This window comes from Heptranchias perlo, chromosome 26, assembly GCF_035084215.1.
Source record: "Heptranchias perlo isolate sHepPer1 chromosome 26, sHepPer1.hap1, whole genome shotgun sequence".
Lineage (NCBI taxonomy): Eukaryota > Metazoa > Chordata > Chondrichthyes > Hexanchiformes > Hexanchidae > Heptranchias > Heptranchias perlo.
Window position 1 is genome coordinate 5127611 of NC_090350.1, and position 25436 is coordinate 5153046.

A 25436-nucleotide genomic window follows, 5' to 3' on the forward strand; every position below is an offset into this window, starting at 1 on the left:
GTTATAGTGAGAGTGCTATAGTGAGAGTGTTATGGTGAGAGTGTTATAGTGAGAGTGTTATGGTGAGAGTGCTATAGTGAGAGTGCTATAGTGAGAGTGTTATAGTAAGAGTGTTATGGTAAGAGTGTTATGGTAAGAGTGTTATGGTGAGAGTGCTATAGTGAGAGTGTTATGGTGAGAGTGTTATAGTGAGAGTGTTATAGTGAGAGTGCTATAGTGAGAGTGTTATAGTGAGAGTGTTATGGTGAGAGTGTTATAGTGAGCGTGCTATAGTGAGAGTGCTATAGTGAGAGTGCTATAGTGAGAGTGTTATAGTGAGAGTGTTAAGGTGAGAGTGTTATGGTGAGAGTGCTATAGTGAGAGTGCTATCGTGAGAGTGTTATAGTGAGAGTGTTATGGTGAGAGTGTTATAGTGAGAGTGATATAGTGAGAGTGTTATGGTGAGAGTGCTATAGTGAGAGTGTTATAGTGAGAGTGCTATAGTGAGAGTGTTACAGTGAGAGTGTTATAGTGAGAGTGCTATAGTGAGAGTGTTATAGTGAGAGTGCTATAGTGAGAGTGTTATAGTGAGAGTGTTATAGTGAGAGTGCTATAGTGAGAGTGTTATAGTGAGAGTGTTATGCTGAGAGTGCTATAGTGAGAGTGTTATAGTGAGAGTGTTATAGCGAGAGTGTTATGGTGAGAGTGTTATGGTGAGAGTGCTATTGTGAGAATGTTATAGTGAGAGTGTTATGGTGAGAGTGTTATAGTGAGAGTGCTATAGTGAGAGTGTTATGGTGAGAGTGCTATAGTGAGAGTGCTATAGTGAGAGTGTTATGGTGAGAGTGTTATGGTGAGAGTGCTATAGTGAGAGTGTTATAGTGAGAGTGTTATAGTGAGAGTGTTATTGTGAGAGTGCTACAGTGAGAGTGCTATAGTGAGAGTGTTATGGTGAGAGTGTTATTGTGAGAGTGCTATAGTGAGAGTGCTATAGTGAGAGTGTTATGGTGAGAGTGTTATAGTGAGAGTGCTATAGTGAGAGTGTTATGGTGAGAGTGCTATAGTGAGAGTGCTATAGTGAGAGTGTTATTGTGAGAGTGCTATAGTGAGAGTGTTATGGTGAGAGTGTTATGGTGAGAGTGTTATAGTGAGAGTGTTATGGTGAGAGTGCTATAGTGAGAGTGCTATAGTGAGAGTGTTATGGTGAGAGTGTTATGGTGAGAGTGCTATAGTGAGAGTGTTATGGTGAGAGTGTTATAGTGAGAGTGCTATAGTGAGAGTGCTATAGTGAGAGTGTTATGATGAGAGTGTTATCGTGAGAGTGTTATGGTGAGAGTGCTATAGTGAGAATGTTATCGTGAGAGTGCTATAGTGAGAGTGTTATAGTGAGAGTGCTATAGTGAGAGTGTTATGGTGAGAGTGCGATAGTGAGAGTGTTATGGTGAGAGTGTTATAGTGAGAGTGTTATAGTGAGAGTGCTATAGTGAGAGTGTTATGGTGAGAGTGTTATGGTGAGAGTGTTATAGGGAGAGTGTTATTGTGAGAGTGTTATAGTGAGAGTGTTATGGTGAGAGTGCTATAGTGAGAGTGTTATAGTGAGAGTGTTATAGTGAGAGTGCTATAGTGAGAGTGTTATAGTGAGAGTGTTATAGTGAGAGTGTTATGGTGAGAGTGTTATTGTGAGAGTGTTATGGTGAGAGTGCTATAGTGAGAGTGTTATAGTGAGTGTGTTATAGTGAGAGTGTTATAGTGAGAGTGTTATGGTGAGAGTGCTATAGTGAGAGTGTTATGGTGACAGTGTTATGGTGAGAGTGTTATCGTGAGAGTGCTATAGTGTGAATGCTATAGTGAGAGTGTTATAGTGAGAGTGCTATAGTGAGAGTGCTATAGTGAGAGTGTTATGGTGAGAGTGTTATTGTGAGAGTGTTATGGTGAGAGTGCTATCGTGAGAGTGTTATAGTGAGAGTGTTATGGTGAGAGTGCTATAGTGAGAGTGTTATTGTGAGAGTGCTATAGTGAGAGTGTTATGGTGAGAGTGTTATCGTGAGAGTGTTATTGTGAGAGTGCTATAGTGAGAGTGTTATAGTGAGAGTGTTATGGTGAGAGTGCTATAGTGAGAGTGTTATAGTGAGAGTGTTATAGTGAGAGTGTTATGGTGAGAGTGCTATAGTGAGAGTGTTATAGTGAGAGTGTTATGGTGAGAGTGTTATAGTGAGAGTGTTATGGTGAGAGTGTTATGGTGAGAGTGTTATCGTGAGAGCGCTATAGTGAGAGTGTTATGGTGAGAGTGTTATAGTGAGAGTGTTATGGTGAGAGTGTTATGGTGAGAGTGTTATCGTGAGAGCGCTATAGTGAGAGTGTTCTGGTGAGAGTGCTATAGTGAGAGTGTTATGGTGAGAGTGTTATTGTGAGAGTGTTATGGTGAGAGTGTTATGGTGAGAGTGTTATGGTGAGAGTGTTATGGTGAGACTGTTATAGTGAGAGTGTTATGGTGAGAGTGCTATGGTGAGAGTGCTATAGTGAGAGTGTTATCGTGAGAGTGTTATTGTGAGAGTGTTATGGTGAGAGTGTTATTGTGAGAGTGCTATAGTGAGAATGTTATGGTGAGAGTGTTATTGTGAGAGTGCTATAGTGAGAGTGCTATAGTGAGAGTGTTATAGTGAGAGTGCTATAGTGAGAGTGTTATAGTGAGAGTGTTATAGTGAGAGTGCTATAGTGAGAGTGTTATAGTGAGAGTGTTATGCTGAGAGTGCTATAGTGAGAGTGTTATGGTGAGAGTGTTATAGTGAGAGTGCTATAGTGAGAGTGCTATAGTGAGAGTGTTATAGTGAGAGTGCTATAGTGAGAGTGTTATAGTGAGAGTGTTATAGTGAGAGTGCTATAGTGAGAGTGCTATAGTGAGAGTGTTATAGTGAGAGTGCTATAGTGAGAGTGTTATAGTGAGAGTGCTATAGTGAGAGTGCTATAGTGAGAGTGTTATAGTGAGAGTGCTATTGTGAGAGTGCTATAGTGAGAGTGCTATAGTGAGAGTGTTATGGTGAGAGTGTTATAGTGAGAGTGTTATGGTGAGAGTGTTATAGTGAGAGTGTTATAGTGAGAGTGTTATGGTGAGAGTGTTATAGTGAGAGTGTTATGGTGAGAGTGTTATAGTGAGAGTGCTATAGTGAGAGTGTTATGGTGAGAGTGTTATAGTGAGAGTGTTATGGTGAGAGTGCTATAGTGAGAGTGCTATAGTGAGAGTGTTATAGTAAGAGTGTTATGGTAAGAGTGTTATGGTAAGAGTGTTATGGTGAGAGTGCTATAGTGAGAGTGTTATGGTGAGAGTGTTATAGTGAGAGTGTTATAGTGAGAGTGCTATAGTGAGAGTGTTATAGTGAGAGTGTTATGGTGAGAGTGTTATAGTGAGCGTGCTATAGTGAGAGTGCTATAGTGAGAGTGCTATAGTGAGAGTGTTATAGTGAGAGTGTTAAGGTGAGAGTGTTATGGTGAGAGTGCTATAGTGAGAGTGCTATCGTGAGAGTGTTATAGTGAGAGTGTTATGGTGAGAGTGTTATAGTGAGAGTGTTATAGTGAGAGTGCTATGGTGAGAGTGTTATAGTGAGAGTGATATAGTGAGAGTGTTATGGTGAGAGTGCTATAGTGAGAGTGTTATAGTGAGAGTGCTATAGTGAGAGTGTTACAGTGAGAGTGTTATAGTGAGAGTGCTATAGTGAGAGTGTTATAGTGAGAGTGCTATAGTGAGAGTGTTATAGTGAGAGTGTTATAGTGAGAGTGCTATAGTGAGAGTGTTATAGTGAGAGTGTTATGCTGAGAGTGCTATAGTGAGAGTGTTATAGTGAGAGTGTTATAGCGAGAGTGTTATGGTGAGAGTGTTATAGTGAGAGTGCGATAGTGAGAGTGCTATAGTGAGAGTGTTATCGTGAGAGTGTTATGGTGAGAGTGCTATTGTGAGAATGTTATAGTGAGAGTGTTATGGTGAGAGTGTTATAGTGAGAGTGCTATAGTGAGAGTGTTATGGTGAGAGTGCTATAGTGAGAGTGCTATAGTGAGAGTGTTATGGTGAGAGTGTTATGGTGAGAGTGCTATAGTGAGAGTGTTATAGTGAGAGTGTTATAGTGAGAGTGTTATTGTGAGAGTGCTACAGTGAGAGTGCTATAGTGAGAGTGTTATGGTGAGAGTGTTATTGTGAGAGTACTATAGTGAGAGTGCTATAGTGAGAGTGTTATGGTGAGAGTGTTATAGTGAGAGTGCTATAGTGAGAGTGTTATGGTGAGAGTGCTATAGTGAGAGTGCTATAGTGAGAGTGTTATTGTGAGAGTGCTATAGTGAGAGTGTTATGGTGAGAGTGTTATGGTGAGAGTGTTATGGTGAGAGTGCTATAGTGAGAGTGCTATAGTGAGAGTGTTATGGTGAGAGTGTTATGGTGAGAGTGTTATGGTGAGAGTGCTATAGTGAGAGTGTTATGGTGAGAATGTTATCGTGAGAGTGCTATAGTGAGAGTGTTATAGTGAGAGTGTTATGGTGAGAGTGCTATAGTGAGAGTGCTATAGTGAGAGTGTTATGATGAGAGTGTTATCGTGAGAGTGTTATGGTGAGAGTGCTATAGTGAGAATGTTATCGTGAGAGTGCTATAGTGAGAGTGTTATAGTGAGAGTGCTATAGTGAGAGTGTTATGGTGAGAGTGCGATAGTGAGAGTGTTATGGTGAGAGTGTTATAGTGAGAGTGTTATAGTGAGAGTGCTATAGTGAGAGTGTTATGGTGAGAGTGTTATGGTGAGAGTGTTATAGGGAGAGTGTTATTGTGAGAGTGTTATAGTGAGAGTGTTATGGTGAGAGTGCTATAGTGAGAGTGTTATAGTGAGAGTGTTATAGTGAGAGTGCTATAGTGAGAGTGTTATAGTGAGAGTGTTATAGTGAGAGTGTTATTGTGAGAGTGTTATGGTGAGAGTGCTATAGTGAGAGTGTTATAGTGAGTGTGTTATAGTGAGAGTGTTATAGTGAGAGTGTTATGGTGAGAGTGCTATAGTGAGAGTGTTATGGTGACAGTGTTATGGTGAGAGTGTTATCGTGAGAGTGCTATAGTGTGAGTGCTATAGTGAGAGTGTTATAGTGAGAGTGCTATAGTGAGAGTGCTATAGTGAGAGTGTTATGGTGAGAGTGTTATTGTGAGAGTGTTATGGTGAGAGTGCTATCGTGAGAGTGTTATAGTGAGAGTGTTATGGTGAGAGTGCTATAGTGAGAGTGTTATTGTGAGAGTGCTATAGTGAGAGTGTTATGGTGAGAGTGTTATCGTGAGAGTGTTATTGTGAGAGTGCTATAGTGAGAGTGTTATAGTGAGAGTGTTATGGTGAGAGTGCTATAGTGAGAGTGTTATAGTGAGAGTGTTATAGTGAGAGTGTTATGGTGAGAGTGCTATAGTGAGAGTGTTATAGTGAGAGTGTTATGGTGAGAGTGTTATAGTGAGAGTGTTATGGTGAGAGTGTTATGGTGAGAGTGTTATCGTGAGAGCGCTATAGTGAGAGTGTTATGGTGAGAGTGTTATAGTGAGAGTGTTATGGTGAGAGTGTTATGGTGAGAGTGTTATCGTGAGAGCGCTATAGTGAGAGTGTTCTGGTGAGAGTGCTATAGTGAGAGTGTTATGGTGAGAGTGTTATTGTGAGAGTGTTATGGTGAGAGTGTTATGGTGAGAGTGTTATGGTGAGAGTGTTATGGTGAGACTGTTATAGTGAGAGTGTTATGGTGAGAGTGCTATGGTGAGAGTGCTATAGTGAGAGTGTTATCGTGAGAGTGTTATTGTGAGAGTGTTATGGTGAGAGTGTTATTGTGAGAGTGCTATAGTGAGAATGTTATGGTGAGAGTGTTATTGTGAGAGTGCTATAGTGAGAGTGCTATAGTGAGAGTGCTATAGTGAGAGTGTTATAGTGAGAGTGTTATTGTGAGAGTGTTATCGTGAGAGTGTTATCGTGAGAGTGTTATCGTGAGAGTGCTATAGTGAGAGTGTTATAGTGAGAGTGTTATAGTGAGAGTGCTATAGTGAGAGTGTTCTCGTGAGAGTGTTATGGTGAGAGTGTTATGGTGAGAGTGCTATGGTGAGAGTGTTATAGTGAGAGTGCTATAGTGAGAGTGTTATAGTGAGAGTGCTATAGTGAGAGTGTTATAGTGAGAGTGCTATAGTGAGAGTGCTATAGTGAGAGTGTTATGGTGAGAGTGCTATAGTGAGAGTGTTATAGTGAGAGTGTTATAGTGAGAGTGTTATGGTGAGAGTGCTATAGTGAGAGTGCTATAGTGAGAGTGTTATAGTGAGAGTGCTATAGTGAGAGTGTTATAGTGAGAGTGTTATAGTGAGAGTGTTATTGTGAGAGTGTTATAGTGAGAGTGTTATAGTGAGAGTGTTAGTGAGAGTGTTATTGTGAGAGTGCTATAGTGAGAGTGTTATTGTGAGAGTGTTATGGTGAGAGTGTTATAGTGAGAGTGTTATAGTGAGAGTGTTATAGTGAGAGTGTTATAGTGAGTGTGTTATTGTGAGAGTGTTATAGTGAGAGTGCTATCGTGAGAGTGTTATAGTGAGAGTGTTATTGTGAGAGTGTTATAGTGAGTGTGTTATTGTGAGAGTGTTATAGTGAGAGTGCTATCGTGAGAGTGTTATAGTGAGAGTGTTATAGTGAGAGTGCTATCGTGAGAGTGTTATAGTGAGAGTGTTATAGTGAGAGTGCTATCGTGAGAGTGTTATAGTGAGAGTGCTATAGTGAGAGTGCTATCGTGAGAGTGTTATAGTGAGAGTGTTATAGTGAGAGTGTTATAGTGAGAGTGCTATAGTGAGAGTGCTATCGTGAGAGTGCTATCGTGAGAGTGCTATCGTGAGAGTGTTATCGTGAGAGTGTTATAGTGAGAGTGCTATAGTGAGAGTGCTATAGTGAGAGTGCTATAGTGAGAGTGTTATTGTGAGAGTGTTATAGTGAGAGTGCTATAGTGAGAGTGTTATTGTGAGAGTGCTATAGTGAGAGTGTTATTGGGAGAGTGTTATAGTGAGAGTGTTATAGTGAGAGTGCTATCGTGAGAGTGCTATCGTGAGAGTGCTATCGTGAGAGTGCTATAGTGAGAGTGCTATAGTGAGAGTGCTATAGTGAGAGTGTTATTGTGAGAGTGCTATCGTGAGAGTGTTATTGTGAGAGTGCTATCGTGAGAGTGTTATTGTGAGAGTGCTATAGTGAGAGTGTTATTGTGAGAGTGCTATAGTGAGAGTGTTATAGTGAGAGTGTTATTGTGAGAGTGCTATAGTGAGAGTGTTATAGTGAGAGTGCTATAGTGAGAGTGTTATGGTGAGAGTGCTATAGTGAGAGTGTTATAGTGAGAGTGCTATAGTGGGAGTGTTATGGTGAGAGTGCTATAGTGAGAGTGTTATAGTGAGAGTGCTATAGTGAGAGTGCTATAGTGAGATTGTTATCGTGAGAGTGCTATCGTGAGAGTGTTATGGTGAGAGTGTTATCGTGAGAGTGCTATAGTGAGAGTGCTATAGTGAGAGTGTTATAGTGAGAGTGCTATGGTGAGAGTGTTATGGTGAGAGTGCTATAGTGAGAGTGCTATAGTGAGAGTGTTATAGTGAGAGTGTTATAGTGAGAGTGTTATAGTGAGAGTGTTATAGTGAGAGTGTTATAGTGAGAGTGCTATCGTGAGAGTGCTATAGTGAGAGTGTTATTGTGAGAGTGCTATAGTGAGAGTGTTATAGTGAGAGTGTTATGGTGAGAGTGCTATAGTGAGAGTGTTATTGTGAGAGTGCTATAGTGAGAGTGTTATAGTGAGAGTGTTATTGTGAGAGTGTTATGGTGAGAGTGTTATGGTGAGAGTGTTATAGTGAGAGTGTGATAGTGAAAGTGTTTATAATGTGCTTTTTGTAATCTCCACTATTCGATAGTTAATTTCTGTCTTGTTGCAGTTTCATTTTTACTGATCTCTCCCTTTATTGCCGAGACAAAATAATCAGACAATCCTTTTATGGAAAAGTTTGTTTGGAATTCCATCCCTGTGAGAAGTATTCATTTTTATCGTGTTTTGGCTGATGCTTTGACTGGGCATTAGTTATACAAGGTTACATTCGTTAATGGCCCGTTGGGTAAAGGCTGCTCATTCCACCTTAGCTGCTACACACAAGCTTTCATATTGTTCGTTCATGGGATGTGGGCATCACTGGCAAGGCCAGCATTTATTGCCCATCCCTAATTGCCCCTTGAGAAGGTGGTGGTGAGCCGCCTTCTTGAACCTCTGCAGTCCGTGTGGTGACGGTTCTCCCACAGTGCTGTTAGGAAGAGAGTTCCAGGATTTTGACCCAGCGACAATGAAGGAACGGCGATATATTTCCAAGTCGGGACGGTGTGTGACTTGGAGGGGAACGTGCAGGTGGTGTTGTTCCCATGCGCCTGCTGCTCTTGTCCTTCTAGGTGGTAGAGGTCGCAGGTTTGGGAAGTGCTGTTGAAGAAGCCTTGGCGAGTTGCTGCAGTGCATCCTGTGGATGGTACACACTGCAGCCACTGTGCGTCGGTGATAGAGGGAGTGAATGTTTAAGGTGGTGGATTGGATGCCAATCAAACGGGCTGCTTTGTCCTGGATGATGTCGAGCTTCTTGAGTGTTGTTGGAGCTGCACTCATCCAGGCAAGTGGAGAGTATTCCATCACACTTCTGACTTGTACCTTGTAGATGGTGGAAAGGCTTTGGGGAGTCAGGTGGTGAGTCATTTGCTGCAGAATACCCAGCCTCTGACCTGCTCTTGTAGCCAGTGTTTATGTGGCTGGTCCAGTTAAGTTTCTGATCAATAGTGACCCCCAGGATGTTGTTGGTGGATTCGGTGATGGTAATGCCGTTGAATGTCAAGGGGAGGTGGTTAGACTCTCTCTTGTTGGAGATGGTCATTGCCTGGCACTTGTCTGACGCGAATATTACTTGCCACTCATCAGCCCAAGCCTGGATGTTGTCCAGGTCTTGCTTCATGCGGGCTCGGAGTGCTTAATTATCTGAGGGGTTGCGAATGGAACTGAACACTGTGCAATCATCAGCGAACATCCCCATTTCTGACCTCATGATGGAGGGAAGGTCATTGATGAAGCAGCTGAAGATGGTTGGGCCTAGGACACTGCCCTGAGGAACTCCTGCAGCAATGTCCTGGGGCTGAGATGATTGGCCTCCAACAACCACTACCATCTTCCTTTGTGCTAGGTATGACTCCAGCCACTGGAGAATTTTCCCCTGATTCCCATTGACTTCAATTTTACTCGGGCTCCTTGGTGCCACACTCGGTCAAATGCTGCCTTGATATCAAGGGCAGTCACTCTCACCTCACCTCTGGAATTCAGCTCTTTTGTCCATGTTTGGACCAAGGCTGTAATGAGGTCTGGAGCCGAGTGGTCCTGGCGGAACTCAACTGAGCATCGGTGAGCAGGTTATTGGTGAGTAAGTGCCGCTTAATAGCACTGTCGACAACACCTTCCATCACTTTGCTGATGATTGAGAGTCGACTGATGGGGCGGTAATTGGCCGGATTGGATTTATCCTGTCCCGTTAGTTGTTTAATTGTCCACCACCATTCACGACTGGATGTGGCAGGACTGCAGAGCTTTGATCTGATCCATTGGTTGTGGAATCGCTTAGCTCTGTCAATAGCATGTTGCTTCCGCTGTTTAGCATGCATGTAGTCCTGCATTGTAGCTTTACCAGGTTGGCACCTCATTTTTAGGTACGCCTGGTGCTGCTTCTGGCATGCTCTTCTGCACTCCTCATTGAACCAGGGTTGATCCCCTGGCTTGTTGGTAATGGTAGAGTGAGGAATATGCCGGGCCATGAGGTTACAGATTGTGCTGGAATACAATTCTGCTGCTGCTGATGGCCCACAGTACCTCATGGATGCCCAGTTTTGAGCTGCTAGATCTGTTCTGAATCTATCCCATTTAGCACGATGGTAGTGCCACACAACACGTTGGATGGCGTCCTCAGTGTGAAGACGGGACTTTGTCTCCACAAGGACTGTACGGTGGTCACTCCTACCAATACTGTTATGGACAGAAGCCTCTTCAACAGATAGATTGGTGAAGATGAGGTCGAGTAGGTTTTTCCCTCGTGTTGGTTCGCTCACCACCTGCCACAGGCCCAGTCTAGCAGCTATATCCTTCAGGACTTGGCCAGCTCGGTCAGTAGTGGTGCTACCGAGCCACTCTTGGTGATGGACATTGAAGTCCCCCACCCAGAGTACATTCCGTGCCTTTGCTACCCTCAGTGTTTCCTCCAAGTGGTGCTCAACATGGAGGAGGACTGATTATCAGTTGAGGGAGGGCGGTAGGTGGTAATCAGCAGGAGGTTTCCTTGCCCATTTCACAAAATATGTCGAAACCCTTTTACTTCAACATGGTCAATCAATGAGCACTGAAGCCTTTCAAAATATACCCTGAAATTTATTGTTCCCTGGCGCTCCACCTCACTGTCCGATGAGATTTCTGGAAAATTCAAGCTGCTGTTGACTCCCCTCATCTCAAACCAATCCCCTGTCCCATTTAGGAAATGTCCATTATCTCCGGTCAAGTCACTCATATCCAAACGGGCTATCATTAGGGAAGTATCGAGTGAGATTAACGACCAAAATGTGTGAGACTGATTCCCCAACTCACCTCAAGACACAAAGCTGGGTTTATTTTTAAGAACGAAAGACCTTGCAATTATATTCATGATCTCAAGACATTCCAAAGCGCTTCACAGCCAATGAATTACTTTTTGAGGTGTAGTCACTGTTATTTTGTCCATTTAATGCACAGCAAGGTCCCACACACAGGACAAACAACCAGATAAACTGTTTAGGTGGAGGGATAAATTGGCCAGGACACTGGGAGAACTCCCCTGCTTTTCTTCAGTGCAGCACCCCCTCAGGACTGCACTGAGTCAGCCTGGATTATGTGCTCAAGTCTCTGGAGTGGGACTTGAACCCACAACCTTCTGATTCAGGCCAGAGTGCTGCCCACTGAGCCACAGTTGATACCTGGAATGCATCAACGTAGATCACAATTGTGAACCAAAATGGGTGAGTTTGGCTCCAAATGAGGGACACTATACACACCCTCAACCTGCTCAGTGCACTGGCATATTTTGAAAAGCCTGCTTCCGACTGCTCCGACACTGATTAATCCATCGCCAGGGACCAACCTGTCTCTCACTGAGGTGGGTTTTAACTTTCTGCCAGCAGGAGGTCTGAGACTGATTTCCATACTGCTGGCGAGCTGCTCTTCCCGAACCGGCATCCAGCTACAGCTGACTGGCTCCGGACCAATTCAATATCAGGAGGCTTGGACATGGCTCTGGCCCATAGGTAGGTCCTGGGAGGGGGATGGGGGGGGGGGTAAGGGGGAGGAGTGGGGGGCGAGCTCGGGTTGACGGTGAAGTCCACCATAAAAACATAACTCAGAAAAAGTTCTGGTGCCGTTTTTGGAGCGGCCGATTGTAGTCCCTTTCAGGACGTTGATTAGGTCCCTCAATGTCAGGACACACGACCGGACAATACACAGCCCACGCTCCACCCATGTGTCCCGTTACATTGAAATCGGGGTTCTAATTACATCACAGGACCCTGAATTGCATAGTAGAGGCTCCGCGCTTCTTAACATGGAGTGATTGAGGAGCAGAGGAAAAAAACAGGATTGGATTCTACAATGGGGGCGGATTAGGGTCTCTCTGGATGGATGATCTAAGGTGGGCAGAATGCTCTTCCTCATCTGTAACTATCATATGACGTTGTGATTCTACAGTATTCAGCTCCATTCACAACTCCTCCGATAATGAAGCAGCCCATGTCGGCCTGCAGCAGGACCTGGACAACAACTAGCCTTGAGCTGAGAAGCGGCCAGTAACAATCGTGTAACAAAGCATAGGCAATGATCTCCAACAAGAAAAGGACCAACAACCTCCCATGACATTCAATGGCACCGCTCTCACTGAGTCCCCACAGTCAATATCATGGGCATTGCCATTGACCAAAAGCTTAACTAGACCAGCCATACCACTCATATGTCAACCTTTCTTTCATTTATTGCCTGAATTTCATGTTTCACCAATAGAATTCCAGTAGAAGCTTTATTTTGTATTTTAAAGCATATCTATGGTTACAAGAGCAGGGCAGAGACTGGGTACTCTGCAGCAAATGACTCACCTCCTGACCCCTCAAAGCCTCTCCACCATCTACAAGGCTCAAATCAGGATTGTAATGGAATACTCTCCACTCACCTGAATGCTGCAGCCACAAGAACACTCAAGAAACTTGATATCATCCAGGACAGAGTAATTTGCTTGATCAGTGTCCCTGCCATTGGACTCAATATCTACCCTTTCCACCACCGGCACACCATGGCTGCAGTGTGTCCTAGCTACAGGATGCAATGTAGCAACTCGCCAAGGCTTCTTTGACAGCACCTCCCAAACCGGTGACCTCCACCACCTAGAAGGACAAGGGCAGTAGACACATGGGAACAACACCACCTGGACATTCCCCTCCAAGTCACACACCATCTTGACTTGGAAATATATCGCCGTTCCTTCATCGTCGCTGGGTCAAAATCCTGGAACTCCCTTCCTAACAGCACTGTGGGAGAACCTTCACCACACGGACTGCAGCGGTTCAAGAAGGCGGCTCACCACCACCTTCTCAAGGGCAATTCAGGATGGGCAATAAATGCTGGCCTTGCCAGCGATGCCCACATCCCATGAATGAATTAAAAAAAGCTTTTATTAAAAAGAAGAAGCCAAGGCAAAAGTTAGAAGAACATGAAAAATTAATCTAGTGTTGCTATAGATACTGGGGCCTAAGGGAATGGTAATTTGATTCTTTCATTCTATTCTTGGAACAGGGATTTCCCACAAGCTTCCTACTGCCTCTCTGAGAACATTCAAGCTAGAATGAACAGGTTAGGAATATCACCCACACATGTATGTGTAAACAATTGGAATAAATAGTTACAAATTCCACAGAATTCTCACCTTACCCCTGAGAATTACATTGGATCTTTTTCAGGAAGGAGTCAAGCCCTGTCAAGCCTCACGGGATTCCAGTGTTCAAATCATTCTGCGGCACATGGGCAGTGACACGTTTGAGGTGTGCAATCAGGGTGGACCCAAGGAAGCAATGCAGCATCGTGGGATAGCAACTAGTATCCCTCCGGAGAGGGGCACCAACAGGGAGTGGGCTTCCTGCACTGGACAATGTTGGGAAATGTTTCATCAGTCAACAATAGAACTCCCACAACATTCCTCTGTTATGAGTGGGTGTTTTCTTAAAGAGACTTATTTAAATGTTAATCCTGGGAGTTACAAGTTTTGCTGTTTATTTTGTTCCAACAGGGACATACCAGCAAAATGGTCACCTGGCATAATAGACATATTTACCCAGTGAATTTACTTCTTACAAATCTTTCATTTTCTTTCAAGCTTTAACCCTCCTCTCCTGAAGATGCTAATTGTTACTGGGGGACTGTTCCATGCTGCTCGGCAGCCTTCCAGTACCTCATAACACGGGGCCATTCTTCATGTGTGAGTCTTGACAATGAGTGTTTGATCCATTGGGATTCGATACAATGGGAGTGAATGGGAAGGGGTTTGATCCATTGGGATTTTATCCAATGGGAGTGAATGGGGAGGGGTTTGATCCATTGGGATTTTATCCAATGGGAGTGAATGGGGAGGGGTTTGGAAAATTTGGGCTTCATTGTATGAGTTCACACACGCCGCCGGGGCGCCATCACACACGCCGCCGGGGCGCCATCACACACGCCGCCGGGGCGCCATCACACACGCCGCCGGGGCGCCATCACACACGCCGCCGGGGCGCCATCACACACGCCGCCGGGGCGCCATCACACACGCCGCCGGGGCGCCATCACACACGCCGCCGGGGCGCCATCACACACGCCGCCGGGGCGCCATCACACACGCCGCCGGGGCGCCATCACACACGCCGCCGGGGCGCCATCACACACGCCGCCGGGGCGCCATCACACACGCCGCCGGGGCGCCATCACACACGCCGCCGGGGCGCCATCACACACGCCGCCGGGACGCCATCACACACGCCGCGGGGACGCCATCACACACGCCGCGGGGACGCCATCACACACGCCGCCGGGACACCACACGCCGCGGGGACGCCATCACACACACTGCCCAGAATGGTGGCCTAAGCTGGGGTCTGAGGAGAGTGAAAGGAAAGGTGGTGCCGAATAGGGACCAAAATGTAGATTCTCTTGTGGAGGCAGAGGTAAGGTAATGAATGAGTATTTTGCATCTGTCTTCACTAAAGAGGAGGGTGCAGCCAATATCACAGTAAAGAAGGAGGGGATAGAGAAATTGGATTGGATAGAAATAGATAACGAGGAGGCAAGCAGAGAGCGAACAGTTGTTTATTAGACTGTAGGAAAGTTTACAGTGGTGTTCCCCAGGGGTCAGTATTAGAATTTTTGAGATATATTAATGACCTGGACTTGGGTATAAAGGGTATAATTTCAAAGTTTGCAGATGACACAAAACTCGGAAATATAGTAAACAATGTGGAGGATAGTAACAGACTTCAGGAGGACAGAGACAGACTGGTGAAATGGGCAGACACATGGCAGATGGAATTTAATACAGAGAAGTGTGAAGTGATGCATTTTGGTACAAAGATGAGGAGAGGCAATATAAACTAAATGGTACAATTTTAAAGGGGATGCAGGAACAGAGAGATCAGGAGGTGCACATACACAAATCTTTGAAAGCAACAGGCCAAGTTGAGAAGGTTGTTAAAAAAGCATATGGATCCTGGGCTTTATAAATAGAGGCATAGAGTACAAAAGTAAAAAAATTATGTTAAACCTCTATAAACACTGGTATTGGAGTATTGTGTCCAATTCTGGGCACCACACTTTAGGAAGGATGTCAAGGCCTTGGAGAGGGTGCAGAGGAGATTTACTAGAATGGTTCCAGGGATGAGGGACTTCAGTTATGTGGAGAGACTGGAGAATCTGGGGTTGTTCTCCTTGGAACAGAGAAGGTTAAGGGGAGATTTAATAGAGGTGTTCAAAATCATGAGGAGTTCTGATAGAGTAAATAAGGAGAAACAGTTCCAAGTGGCAGGAGGGTCGGTAACCAGAGGACACAGAATTAAGATAATTGGCAAAAAATCCAGGGGGGAAATGAGGAGAAATATTTTTAACACAGTGAGTTGTTATGATCTGGAATGCGCTGCCTGAAAGGGCGGTGGAAGCAGATTCAATAATAACTTTCAAAAGGGAATTGGATAAATACTTGAAAAGGAGAAATTTACAGGGCTGTGGGGAAAGAGTGGGGATTGGGACTAATTGGATAGCTCTTTCAAAGAGCTGACACAGACACGATGGGCCGAATGGTTTCATAGAATCATAGAAAATTTATGGCACAGAAGGAGGCCATTCGGCCCATCATGTCCGCGCCGGCTGAGAAACGAGCCACCCAGCCTAATCCCACTTTCCCGTATTTGGTCCGTAGCTCTGCAGGTCACGGCTCTTCAGGTGCACGTCCAGGTATTTTTTTAATGAGTTGAGGGTTTCTGCTTCCATCACCCTCTCAGGCAGTGATTTCCAGATCCCCACCATCCTCTGGGTGAAAAATATTTTCCACATTTCCGCTCTAATCCTTCTACCAATCACTTTAAATCTATGCCCACTGGTTATTGACCCCTTCGCTAAGGGAAATAAGTCCTTCCTATCCACTCTATCCAGGCCCCTCATAATTTTGTGCACTTGAATCATATCACCCTCAGCCTCCTCTGTTCCAAGGAAGACAACCCCAGTCTATCCAATCTGTCATCATAAACCTAAAATTCTCCAGTCCTGGCAACATCCTCAGAAATCTCCTCTGCACCCTCTCTAGTGCAATTACATCCTTCCCGTAAAATGGTGAGCAGAACTGTGCGCAGTACTCAAGCTGTGGCCTAACTAGTGTTTTATACAGTTCCAGCATAACATCCCTGCTTTTATATTCTATGCCTCGGCTAATAAAGGAAAGCATTCCATATGCCTTCTTAACCACTTTATCTACCTGTCCTGCGACCTTCAGGGATCTGTGGACATGCACTCCAAGGTCCCTCACTTCCTCTACACCTCTCAGTATCCTCCCATTTATTGTGTACTCCCTTGCCTTGTTTGCTCTCCCCAAATGCATTACCTCACACTTCTCCGGATTGAATTCCATTTGCCACTTTTCTGCCCATCTGACCAGTCCATTGATATCTTCCTGCAGACTACAGCTTTCCTCCTCACTATCAACCACACGGCCTATCTTTGTATCATCTGCAAACTTCTTAATCATGCCTCCCACATTCAAGTCTAAATCATCAACATATATCACAAAAAGCAAAGGACCTAGTACCGAGCCCTGCGGCACCCCACTGGAAACAGCCTTCCAGTCGCAAAAACACCCGTCGACCATTACCCTTTGCTTCCTGCCACTGAGCCAATTTTGGATCCAATTTGTCACATTCCCTTGGATCCCATGGGCCTTTACTTTTTTGACCAATCTGCAATGTGGGACCTTGTCAAAAGCCTTTCCAAAATCCATGTAGATTACATCAATTACGCTACCCTCATCGATCCTCCTTGTCACCGCCTCGAAAAATTCAATCAAGTTAGTCAGACACAACCTCCCTTTAACAAATCCGTGCTGACTGTCCTTGATTAGTCTGTGCCTTTCTAAGTGACAGTTTATCCTGTCTCTCAGAATTGATTCCAATAATTTGCCCACCACCGAGGTTAAGCTGACTGCCCTGTAATTACTCGGTCTATCCTTCGCTCCCTTTTTAAACAATGGTACAACGTTAGCAGTCCTCCAATCCTCCGGCACCTCGCCTGTATCCAGTGAAGTTTGGAAAATGATTGTTAAAGCCTCCGCTATTTCCCCCCTGGTTTCTTTTAACAGCCTGGGATACATTTCATCCGGCCCTGGTGATTTATCCACTTTCAAAGATGCTAATCCCCTTAATACTTCCTCTCTCACTATGTTTATCCCATCCAATATTTCACACTCCTCCTCCTTAACTTCAATCCCTATATCACCCCTCTCCTTTGTGAAGACAGATGCAAAGTATTCATTAAGAACCATACCCACATCTTCCGCCTCCACACATAGTTTACCTTTTTGGTCTCTAATAGGCCCTACTCTTTCCTCAGTTATCCTCTTGCTCTTAATGTATTTATAAAACATCTTTGGGTTTTCTTTGATTTTACCTGCTAATATTTTCTCATGCCCTCTCTTTGCTTTCCTAATTTCCTCTTTAACTTCACCCCTGCACTTTGTATACACCTCTAAGCTTTCCGTAGTATTGAGTTCCCGGTGTCTATCATAGGCTTTCTTTTTCTGCCTTATCTTACCCTGAATGCTTCTTGTCATCCAGGTGGCTCTAGATTTGGCAGCCCCTCCCTTTTTCTTTGTGGGAACATGTTTGCCCTGAACCCCTCGAATCACCCCTTTGAATGTCTCCCACTGCTCTGACACTGATTTACCTTCAAGTAGCTGTTTCCAGTTTACTTCTGCTAAATCACTTCTCAGTTTAGTAAAATTGGCCTTTCCCCTATTGAAAACTTTAACTCCTGCTCTGTCTTTGTCCTTTTCCATAACTATGCTAAAACTAACTGTATAATGATCACTACAACCAAAATGTTCTCCCACTGCTGCTTCTTCCACCTGCCCCTCTTCATTTCCTAGAACTAAATCCAGAACTGCCCTCCGCCCCGCCCCCATCGTTTCCTTCTGTGCTGTATGATTCTAATTTCATTGGTACAGCTTGTGCAAACTAAAAGGCTCATCACAGAAACTCAAACTCAAAATGACCTAGCGCACGAAGCACAGCCTTTCATCAGCCCCCAACGGGAAATTACAGCTTCCGCAGGTAGGGAACAAAGTGTTGCTACTTGCCTTGAAGTGAGACTAATTTATAGACTGGGACTAAAATGAAAAGCATTATTACTGCAAATGAAACAATCAGCTTTGCAACATTGAATACAAACAAACCTCCCACTTACTGAAAAAAAGGAAACCTGGGCCAGCTTTATCACCACTGATCTTACATCGAGTTCCCTCCCCCATGTTGACTGGGTAGAGGCACTGCCCTGTATGGTACTGACCCACACAGAGCATGGAGAGCCCAGCTTCAACTGAGGCAAAGATCAGGGCCTAAAGTTAGCATTGATGTCCCTGGTGGGGGGTGGGCAGGGGAGCGGGGGCAGGATGTGAGGCCTGGGGCCTACTGCTGCTTGCTAATTACTAAGCCCTATGTGCATGTCAGATGGAGAGGATGGATTTGGCAAATGACCTTCTGACACTTATGGGCATCTCAGTACGGTCAAGGAGCCAGCACAGACACAATTAGCTGAGTGGCCTGCTTCTGTGCTGTAAACTTCTATGGTTCTATAGTCTGACACTGTACGGCCCGTGTGTGTCTCAGTGTCAGCTCCTGTACATGTACAGTACACAGTGGGAGAAAGGGAATGATTCACTCCCGTCAGGGACTGTACGCCCGTGTGTCCCCCAGTGTCAGCTCCTGTACATGTACTGTACACAGTGGGTAAAAGGGAATGATTCACTCCTGTCTGGTACTGTATGGCCCGTGTGTGTCTCAGTGTCAGCCCCTGTACATGTACAGTACACAGTGGGTAAGCTGCATCACCAGTACAATAGAGGAGCAAATATTTGAGAACAGCACACGTTGTGCGATTAGCGACACAGCCAGTGCTCATTCCCTGTCATCTCCCACAGTCTCGCCCATATTAACGGTTCCTGACACTCCTTGAAACACTCATTTCCACTTTTAACTTTGACAATGTGAGCATTTTATTGAACAGGATATTACGACAAACTCTCTAATGAGGCCATGTTAACCATACCGAGCTGAGATTCATTCCTCCCATAATGATGTATAATTACTGGTTAAGGCACCTGTCACGGTGAACCCTCCAGCTGCCTCTGTCAGGCACAAGTTGTGGTTAGTCTTTCTGTACACAGGCACGGAAATATCTGTTGTTTGTTTTCGAAAAATCTCTACTACCCTTAGGCTGGAGCTGGGAAATAATAACTAGCCCTGCTTAAACTGCAGCTCTCCACACTCCACAGGAGAGGCTACAGTAGGCCCTGTCTTCTGAAATCACAGATGAGGCTTCTGTCAAATGCCAAGTGGTGTAATAAGTTAATGTCACAAATAAAGTACAGTATATAACACCTACTACAGCTTGTGTGTGTCTCAGTGTCAGCTCCTGTACAAGTACAGTTCTCAGTGGGTAAAAGGGAACGATTCACTCCCGTCTGGTACTGTATGGCCCGTGTGTGTCTCAGTGCCAGCTCCTATGTGTGTACAGTACACTCAGTGTATATCTGGGACACCCGCTGCTGGGATCCCCGCCATTTATATGTGTGAGGTGCCAGTCCGAGCAGTCAAATGTGTTGGCGGTGGCAAAATGAAGGATATGATGGGGACTGTACGTCAGTGGGACGAGGAAAGTGGTGGTTTCCATCTCTAATTACAGCTGGTAACAGAAGCCATGTCTACAGTGACGGCCGCTTTCAAATGGGAAACACCCCGAGGGAGAATAATTAAATAAAATAACAAGCCCGGGAGGAAGGTCAGTAAATAAAGTGAGTGCCATGGGGCAATGGTGGGATACATAAAACAAAAGGAAACACAGTCACACTTATAGGGCTGATGTGGGCCATTGGCTCAATGATAACATTCCTGCCTCTGAGTCAGTAGGTACAGGGTTCAAACCCCGGTCTAGACAGGCCCGGGGAGCGGAGGCCGGAGCTCCAGACAGGCCCGGGGAGCGGAGGCCGGAGCTCCAGACAGGCCCGGGGAGCGGAGGCCGGAGCTCCAGACAGGCCCGGGGAGCGGAGGCCGGAGCTCCAGACAGGCCCGGGGAGCGGAGGCCGGAGCTCCAGACAGGCCCGGGGAGCGGAGGCCGGAGCTCCAGACAGGCCCGGGGAGCGGAGGCCGGAGCTCCAGACAGGCCCGGGGAGCGGAGGCCGGAGCTCCAGACAGGCCCGGGGAGCGGAGGCCGGAGCTCCAGACAGGCCCGGGGAGCGGAGGCCGGAGCTCCAGACAGGCCCGGGGAGCGGAGGCCGGAGCTCCAGACAGGCCCGGGGAGCGGAGGCCGGAGCTCCAGACAGGCCCGGGGAGCGGAGGCCGGAGCTCCAGACAGGCCCGGGGAGCGGAGGCCGGAGCTCCAGACAGGCCCGGGGAGCGGAGGCCGGAGCTCCAGACAGGCCCGGGGAGCGGAGGCCGGAGCTCCAGACAGGCCCGGGGAGCGGAGGCCGGAGCTCCAGACAGGCCCGGGGAGCGGAGGCCGGAGCTCCAGACAGGCCCGGGGAGCGGAGGCCGGAGCTCCAGACAGGCCCGGGGAGCGGAGGCCGGAGCTCCAGACAGGCCCGGGGAGCGGAGGCCGGAGCTCCAGACAGGCCCGGGGAGCGGAGGCCGGAGCTCCAGACAGGCCCGGGGAGCGGAGGCCGGAGCTCCAGACAGGCCCGGGGAGCGGAGGCCGGAGCTCCAGACAGGCCCGGGGAGCGGAGGCCGGAGCTCCAGACAGGCCCGGGGAGCGGAGGCCGGAGCTCCAGACAGGCCCGGGGAGCGGAGGCCGGAGCTCCAGACAGGCCCGGGGAGCGGAGGCCGGAGCTCCAGACAGGCCCGGGGAGCGGAGGCCGGAGCTCCAGACAGGCCCGGGGAGCGGAGGCCGGAGCTCCAGACAGGCCCGGGGAGCGGAGGCCGGAGCTCCAGACAGGCCCGGGGAGCGGAGGCCGGAGCTCCAGACAGGCCCGGGGAGCGGAGGCCGGAGCTCCAGACAGGCCCGGGGAGCGGAGGCCGGAGCTCCAGACAGGCCCGGGGAGCGGAGGCCGGAGCTCCAGACAGGCCCGGGGAGCGGAGGCCGGAGCTCCAGACAGGCCCGGGGAGCGGAGGCCGGAGCTCCAGACAGGCCCGGGGAGCGGAGGCCGGAGCTCCAGACAGGCCCGGGGAGCGGAGGCCGGAGCTCCAGACAGGCCCGGGGAGCGGAGGCCGGAGCTCCAGACAGGCCCGGGGAGCGGAGGCCGGAGCTCCAGACAGGCCCGGGGAGCGGAGGCCGGAGCTCCAGACAGGCCCGGGGAGCGGAGGCCGGAGCTCCAGACAGGCCCGGGGAGCGGAGGCCGGAGCTCCAGACAGGCCCGGGGAGCGGAGGCCGGAGCTCCAGACAGGCCCGGGGAGCGGAGGCCGGAGCTCCAGACAGGCCCGGGGAGCGGAGGCCGGAGCTCCAGACAGGCCCGGGGAGCGGAGGCCGGAGCTCCAGACAGGCCCGGGGAGCGGAGGCCGGAGCTCCAGACAGGCCCGGGGAGCGGAGGCCGGAGCTCCAGACAGGCCCGGGGAGCGGAGGCCGGAGCTCCAGACAGGCCCGGGGAGCGGAGGCCGGAGCTCCAGACAGGCCCGGGGAGCGGAGGCCGGAGCTCCAGACAGGCCCGGGGAGCGGAGGCCGGAGCTCCAGACAGGCCCGGGGAGCGGAGGCCGGAGCTCCAGACAGGCCCGGGGAGCGGAGGCCGGAGCTCCAGACAGGCCCGGGGAGCGGAGGCCGGAGCTCCAGACAGGCCCGGGGAGCGGAGGCCGGAGCTCCAGACAGGCCCGGGGAGCGGAGGCCGGAGCTCCAGACAGGCCCGGGGAGCGGAGGCCGGAGCTCCAGACAGGCCCGGGGAGCGGAGGCCGGAGCTCCAGACAGGCCCGGGGAGCGGAGGCCGGAGCTCCAGACAGGCCCGGGGAGCGGAGGCCGGAGCTCCAGACAGGCCCGGGGAGCGGAGGCCGGAGCTCCAGACAGGCCCGGGGAGCGGAGGCCGGAGCTCCAGACAGGCCCGGGGAGCGGAGGCCGGAGCTCCAGACAGGCCCGGGGAGCGGAGGCCGGAGCTCCAGACAGGCCCGGGGAGCGGAGGCCGGAGCTCCAGACAGGCCCGGGGAGCGGAGGCCGGAGCTCCAGACAGGCCCGGGGAGCGGAGGCCGGAGCTCCAGACAGGCCCGGGGAGCGGAGGCCGGAGCTCCAGACAGGCCCGGGGAGCGGAGGCCGGAGCTCCAGACAGGCCCGGGGAGCGGAGGCCGGAGCTCCAGACAGTCCCGGGGAGCGGAGGCCGGAGCTCCAGACAGGCCCGGGGAGGTGAGGCCGGAGCTCCAGACAGGCCCGGGGAGCGGAGGCCGGAGCTCCAGACAGTCCCGGGGAGCGGAGGCCGGAGCTCCAGACAGGCCCGGGGAGCGGAGGCCGGAGCTCCAGACAACGATGGTTACAGCCATGGAAGGAGCGTTCACATTGCGGCCTGTCAGACTGTGAATCCTCCCACTACTTCACACTGTTCTCCAGGGGAAGAGTGTGAAGATAGAAAAACAATAACTCATCGGGGAGGAACGATCAGGCTTGTAGCTCAGTGAGGAAGTGCCGAGGTGGCGAGGTTTGATGTCTGCGTCCCCTCTGCCCCCACCCCCGGCCCATTATAAAGCTCAGTATTCTAACATTTTCAGTGCTTGTCCCTGGCTGTTTATAAATGGGAACAGGGAGCAGCTTGTACCCAAGGCCTCACTGACCTCTAGGGATAATCTCTCTCTCTCTCACATTTTGTGTTCCTGGAGAATTTTCCGTGTCCCAGCCCTGTGTCTATTCTCACTCAATCCCACCTCTTCTTTGTCACTTCCTTTCTCCCTCTGAGCAAAGTATTATTTACTCCAAACACTCACCAGGGCCTCCCCTCCCACTCTCAGTAATTGCTCTGCCCTTTGCCCCATGACTCATGTTTTTTCCCCTTTCCTACTGCTCTTACCAAATGTCGCACAGTCAAAACCACAGAAAACTTCTCCAACTCGTCCAGTATGTGCACAAACAAACTGGGGTAAACCTCGATTATCACTCAGTTATGCCATTATGTTCACTCGGAATGGTCATGAATATCGACATTAACGAACTTTGGTTACTTCAGCCACGAACATGTAGTGCCAATTCATCTGTAACATTTAGTGTAAACCTTTTGGTATCTCAATAAAAAGAAACAGAACAAACGTCAGCTTGTTGCTACCGATCAGATACAGGTCACAGGTCAGCCATGGCCCAGTGGGCAGTCAGGAGGTGGTGGGTTTAAATCCCACTCCAGGGATTTGAGCCCATAATCCAGGCTGACACTCCAGTGCAGTACTGAGGGAGTGCTGCACTGCCGGAGGTGCCGTCTTTCGGATGAGACATTAAACCGAGGCTCTGTCTGCCCTCTCAGGTGAACGTAAAAGATACTATTCGAAGAAAAGCAGGGAAGTTCTCCCCGGTGTCCTGGCCAATATTTATCACTCAACCAACATCAATAAAACAGATTATCTGCTCATTATCACTTTGCTGTTTGTGGGGCCTTGCTGTGCACAAATTGGCTGCAGTGTTTCGTATATTACAACAGTGATTACACTTAAAATGCACTTCATTGGCTGTAAAGTGTTTTAGGACGTCCTGAGATCGTGAAAGGTGCGGTATGTTCTATAAATGCAAGTTCTTACTTTCCACACCCATCAGATTGTTGAGCATCTTCTGGTTTTGGCTTATTCCACATTTTCATTCTACAATCTACAGTTTGCAAACACACAGAATGAAAGCTTCCCAGCACGGTCACTGAATGAGGCCAAGTGCAGTTAATCCTTACCACAGGTTGCAGTTCTCCCTGTAAGTGGCTCCTGTTGGGTACTTGAGCCCATTCTTTGTACAACCTAGAGAGAAAGGGAGAGATATTTAGTACGGGACCATCGAGAGGGGGAGAGAGCAAGACAGACAAAGAGACAGAGAGAGACAGAGAGAGAGACAGACACACACACACACACACACAGAGACAGACAGACACAGTGAGAGAGAGCGTGACAGAGCGAGAGAGACAGAGACAAAGAGAGAGACACAGAGAGAGGGAGAGAGAGACAGAGGGAGAGAGACAGAGTCAGAGAGAGAGAGACAGAGTCAGAGAGACTGAGACGAACAGAGAGGGAGGCAGAGAGGGAGAGAGAAATCAACGTTATAGAGATGATAAAGGCCTCAAGATGGGGTGGGTTTAATTAATGCGCGGTTAACCCTGACGTTCCAGCTGCTGCTATTTACACAGGAGGCCACCGTGGGTCATGGTGTTATGAGGCCCCGACCAATATATAAATCGAGGTCCTACGATGTGCATAAGATGGCGATTACCATTTTAGGTTGGAGCGAGCTCTGTGCATTCTCGAAGCACGTTTACCGGCCAGAGAGGCCCCTGTAGGGCTCCTCCGGGCCCCACGAAAATAAACTAGGCTGCTGCTGCCTCAGACAATCCCCCGTGATCAGGACCCTCACCCCCTCCCCCAGACCTTACCTTGCTGCCGACCTGCCCCAATTCCACGAGCTGCATCAACCAAGCTGGTTTGATGCCCGCAGATCACTGGGTCTGTTTAAATCAGGCTTCATAACGGCTCCGGCCTCTTCGCTGCCGGCCACCCAAGAGATAACATCTACCCCACAGAATCTTACAGCACAGCAGGAGGCCATTCGACCCATCGCACCTGTGCTATCCATTTAGTGCCATTTTCCTGCCCTCTCGCTGTATCCAAAAGGATCAATTATCTTTACAATAGCTGGGCCCTTGATCCTGGAAGAACATTTTTAAACTTTAGTGAGCTGTTTCCTTCGGCCCGACTCGGGCCTTGAGAGCCCCCCCTCAAACAGCAGGAACCCGCCCCAAAGTCTGCCCCTCAGTGAGGTGGGCACCCCTGGTCCATCACTAAGCTGTGAAACACCAACCCCCAATATTCAATATTCCACTGACCCTGTCTCGAGGATTTGGGACGCAATCAGCAGCACGGTGAGAGGGAGGGAAGGAATGTAACCCCAGCACACAACTGTCCCCATAAAAACACACGGCAGAACCTCACCCTGTTACATCAATGCCCCCTCATTAACGACTAACTGACCTCAAGAAATAGTTCCTCCTGATTTACCTCATCAAACCCACTCACCCTCCGCACTGCTTCTCCCAGTGAGTGTCAGTGCCCATGGAACCCCTATCCAGTGAGAGTCAGTGCCCATGGAACCTGTACCCCAGTGAGAGTCAGTGCCCATGGAACCTGTACCCCAGTGAGAGTCAGTGCCCATGGAACCTGTACCCCAGTGAGAGTCAGTGCCCATGGAACCTGTACCCCAGTGAGAGTCAGTGCCCATGGAACCCGTACCCCAGTGAGAGTCAGTGCCCGTGGAACCTGTACCCCAGTGAGAGTCAGTTCCCATGGAACCCGTACCCCAGTGAGAGTCAGTGCCCATGGAACCCGTACCCCAGTGAGAGTCAGTGCCCATGGAACCTGTACCCCAGTGAGAGTCAGTTCCCATGGAACCCGTACCCCAGTGAGAGTCAGTGCCCATGGAACCTGTACCCCAGTGAGAGTCAATGCCCATGG

The 25436-nt window shown here is 48.7% G+C and overlaps 1 protein-coding gene across 1 annotated transcript in view; it reads right to left on the reverse strand.

Moving 5' to 3' along the window:
* tinagl1 (tubulointerstitial nephritis antigen-like 1) overlaps positions 1-25436 on the reverse strand; it is a 130339-nt gene that overhangs the window by 68147 nt on the left and 36756 nt on the right. Inside the window, exon 3 of the mRNA XM_068006380.1 lies at positions 23672-23735. Coding sequence (XP_067862481.1) covers positions 23672-23735 — 64 coding nt within the window. The remainder of the gene's footprint in view (positions 1-23671; positions 23736-25436) is intronic.